This window comes from Bactrocera dorsalis, chromosome 2 (assembly GCF_023373825.1).
Source record: "Bactrocera dorsalis isolate Fly_Bdor chromosome 2, ASM2337382v1, whole genome shotgun sequence".
In the NCBI taxonomy this organism is placed as follows: Eukaryota; Metazoa; Arthropoda; class Insecta; order Diptera; family Tephritidae; genus Bactrocera; species Bactrocera dorsalis.
This window is the reverse complement of record NC_064304.1, coordinates 17,669,283-17,673,139: the sequence shown is the minus strand read 5'-3', so window position 1 is coordinate 17,673,139 and position 3,857 is coordinate 17,669,283. Positions and strand designations below refer to the sequence as shown.

At 39.8% G+C, this 3,857-nt stretch overlaps 1 protein-coding gene across 1 annotated transcript; it reads left to right on the top strand.

The window, feature by feature from the left end:
• Positions 1-436: 436 nt before the first annotated feature.
• On the top strand, positions 437-3,611 carry LOC105225729 (translation initiation factor IF-2, mitochondrial). The gene is made up of 9 exons (XM_011204327.4): positions 437-594; positions 722-899; positions 957-1,083; positions 1,144-1,671; positions 1,747-1,796; positions 1,856-2,070; positions 2,124-2,328; positions 2,394-3,051; positions 3,108-3,611. Exons 1-9 carry the CDS (start codon positions 572-574, stop codon positions 3,278-3,280), a joined length of 2,157 nt encoding a protein of 718 aa, XP_011202629.2. The 5' UTR covers positions 437-571; the 3' UTR covers positions 3,281-3,611.
• Positions 3,612-3,857: the final 246 nt, after the last annotated feature.

The following is a 3,857-nucleotide window of genomic DNA, read 5'->3' as shown; positions in this document are numbered from 1 at the left end:
CATATCTGTAATAAAATATTAATAAAATTGAACAATGTCAATGAGAGATGTCATAAGCTGGCTGCAGATTCTCAGATTGCTCAGTGTGGACTCCATTCACAAGCACAAAAATGACAATATTTGAAAATAAAACAAACTACCTATCAAGTTGAATTACAGAATCAGAATAGAATACAGAAAATAATATTTGAGTATGCCAGGCTGAGCTTTTGTGCATATTAAAGCCTGATTACTACTTTCCAAAACCTTTGGTCGTGAAGACAACTTTGTAAAGGCTTAGTTTATTAATGCCAGTTGATACCATTCAACCTCTCGTATGTTCGATGTAAGATTTTTTTAAAGTATATCTAGTTACATACTATCTATACAGACTATCCAAATTTTCAAAAAAAAAAAAAAATTATTTTTGTTAGGAAATTTAAGTTTCAAATAAGTTTGAAAGTGTGACAGGAACACATATACTCATTTATAAAAACATGGCAACACCGCTTACAGCTGATTAATTTGATAAACAAAAGAAAAGTAAAAAAAAATAGACCGGGTATTTGACAGCTTCCAGCCTTTACGTAAAATGTTTTTTCGTAAGTTTGCATGGTAAGAAATTTTATTTAATGCAAGTGATTAAATACAAAACGAAATTAAGAAACTTATTTAATTAAACATAAATCGTTTTAACCACATATTGTTTTCTCTCAAATGTTTTGACATCTTTTCATTACAGTACAGTAGCGCGCAGCCACTATTGCAACACGAGGCATTTCAGATTGGCTGTAGGGCGAGAGCTTCCAATTAGCCTAACATGCACAATCATAACAAAAACAGGCATTCAAAATGCGACACGAAGGAATTTTTACACCTGTGATTTGTTGTGCAAGCGCCGAAAAACCGGGGAGGAGAAGGTGGGTACATTTTTATCGATATTTGCTTTATTGCTAACTTAATTGTTATGACTGCAGAAATCCGATCGCATCATAGAATATTCGCCCAAAAAGAAGAAAGGTGGCGCAAAGTTAGAAGGTGTGGTGGATATTTGGCGTCACATTTCTGTTCAAGAACTAGCAGATTGTCTAAAGCGTCCGTTAGGTAATTTTAAGGAAATCCATATTTTATTAATGCTCTGTTGAAACCACTTACTAATTGCAGAGGATGTACAGGAGGTGATGTTATACGTGAAGGGTGCTGACAATATCGAACCACAAGCACGTCTGGATGATCTCAAAATCATACAAGAAATAGTTAATAAATGTGGCGTAAAAACACGCATTGTCTCTGCACCAGAAGTTGAGGTGGAAGACTTAGGTGATTTGGGTAAACACCATGACGTGTCGCCACGCCCACCAGCTCCAGCGGAACTTTTAAAACCACGTCCACCAGTCGTAACTGTTATGGGACATGTCGATCATGGCAAAACAACGCTATTGGATTCATTACGTGGGGCAGCCGTGGCAGCTGGTGAAGCCGGTGGTATAACACAACATATTGGTGCTTTCACAGTGAAACTTAGTAATGGTGAGCAGGTGACTTTCCTCGACACACCTGGTCATGCGGCATTTAGTGCAATGCGTGCTCGTGGAGCACATGTCACGGACATAATTGTGCTTGTAGTGGCTGCCGAGGATGGCGTTATGGCACAGACACGTGAAGTCATCCAGCTTGCGTTGAATGAGAATGGTAAGCAATGTTTTTCCCATCTTTAGCTTATTTTGGCGAGTAAATAATAAATTTTATTGCTACCTTCATTAACAGTACCTATTATTGTGGCAATTAATAAAATCGATAAACCAGAAGCAGATATTGTGAGTACTTTGAGTTACTACTAAAATGTAGAGGTTATATTGGAATTTTCTTCTTTTAGGATAAAACCAAACGTGATTTAATGCAAATGGGCTTGGTGCTAGAGGATCAGGGTGGCGACATACAAGCCATACCAATTTCAGCTTTGAAAGGTACAAACTTAGAACTTTTGACGGAGGCTGTGAGTACGCAAGCGACTATTATGGGCCTCAAAGCAGATCCTGCTGGACTAATTGAAGGTGTTGTTGTTGAGTCGAAGACTGATCCACATAGAGGGTGAGTTGTTTTAAAACCCTTACGGTTCTCTGTTGTGACAACTTTCTTTTAAGAAAGCTCTCCACCGCAATTGTTACACGCGGCACTCTACGAAAAGGCGCTGTACTCGTGAGTGGCTTGGCGCATGCCAAAGTGCGTGGACTCTTCGATCATAATGGCAAGCCAATGACGCAAGCACCACCCGGTACACCAGTCGAAATATTGGGTTGGCGCGAGCTGCCACTCGCTGGTGATGTTATACTTGAGGTGGAAACCGAGGTATGTTCATGTATGCCTTAATGCAAAATTTTGACTCAATTGACTCCTTCCAATTTATGTTACAGAAAAAGGCGCATTCCGTGTTGCGTTGGCGTGAACATGAAGCCAAACATCACAAAGCGGAAGAGGCTGTTGACGAGATTCGCAAAAAAGAGGAGGAACATTTGGCCAAATATCGCGCTGAACGTGATGCGCGTCGTTTGGCTGGCAAATTTCGTATGCGTTACGGACCGCGCGAAAAGGAAAATATCGAGCATGACGATGTGCCCCGCGTTAGTATTATTATCAAAGGTGATGTGCACGGCTCTGTTGAGGCTCTACTCGACGTCTTCGATACCTATACCAACAATGAACGTTGTAGACTCGATGTGGTGCACTACGGTGTGGGAAATGTCTCGGAGGGCGATATTGAACTGGCCAAAGCTTTTAATGCGATAGTCTATGGCTTTTCAGTGCCCGCACCAACGAATGCACCAAAAGAAGTGACAATACGTTGTTACGATGTCATTTATCGTCTTATCGACGATCTGAAAAAAGAAATTAGCAGCAAACTTCCCGCAGTGGAAGTAGAAGAGATTGTGGGCGAGGCGAATGTGCTGCAGCAATTCTTCATCAATGAGGGCCGTAAAGAAGTGCCCGTTGCGGGTTGCCGTTGTGTAAAGGGTGTGCTGAAAAAGGCACACAAATTCCGTTTAGTGCGCGATGACGAGGTTTTATACGAGGGTAAGTCGCAAAATTGTTGTTATAAAAGAATTTCCTCAAAACTTGAATTTTCACAGGTCAATTGGAGTCTATGCGCCATTTGAAAAACGAAGTGGATTCCATAAAAAAGGATGTGGAGTGCGGTTTACGTTTTAAGGATACCAAAGTGGTGCCGCAAGCGGGCGATACCATTGTATGCTTCACAACGCGTATGGAAGAGCAGCAAACAGATTGGGATCCTGGATTTTAATTCCATGTGGACTAATGAAATTCAGTTGGTTAGCAGAAAAGCGCTGAAAATAGTACGAGTGGATAAATGGAAACTGCATTTCTCGCATTACAATTTTTCTATGCAATTCATGCCCATCAACTCTGCCATGTTAATAATATTTCTTTTAAAGAGAATTGGTATACATACGTTTTCTTAACTGCTTAATTTAGTAAGATTTTCAATAATCAAAATGAAAAACTGTAAAAATTATGTATAAAATGGCAAAAGAATTACAATTTGTATAACAAAATAATAGTTGAATATAGTATAGTACAGTTTGTTATCGGCGCCAAAGCCGCATAGAAACATAGATATTCACATTTCCTGTTGTTATTCTTCCACTCATTCATAAAACTTGAAATTAGATGCCGCAAAAGCGCGCGCTAAACAATGCTCAATGTCACACAGTGTCTGAATGTAAAACCTCTACACTATTACTAGCTCGCTTGTTGTTGTTTCAGCTAGTTATTAATGAGCATAGGATAAGAATGGGACACATGAAATGGGAGCATTTTAGAGCAGAACGGAACTGGCCACTGATAAGGCGCCATTGTAT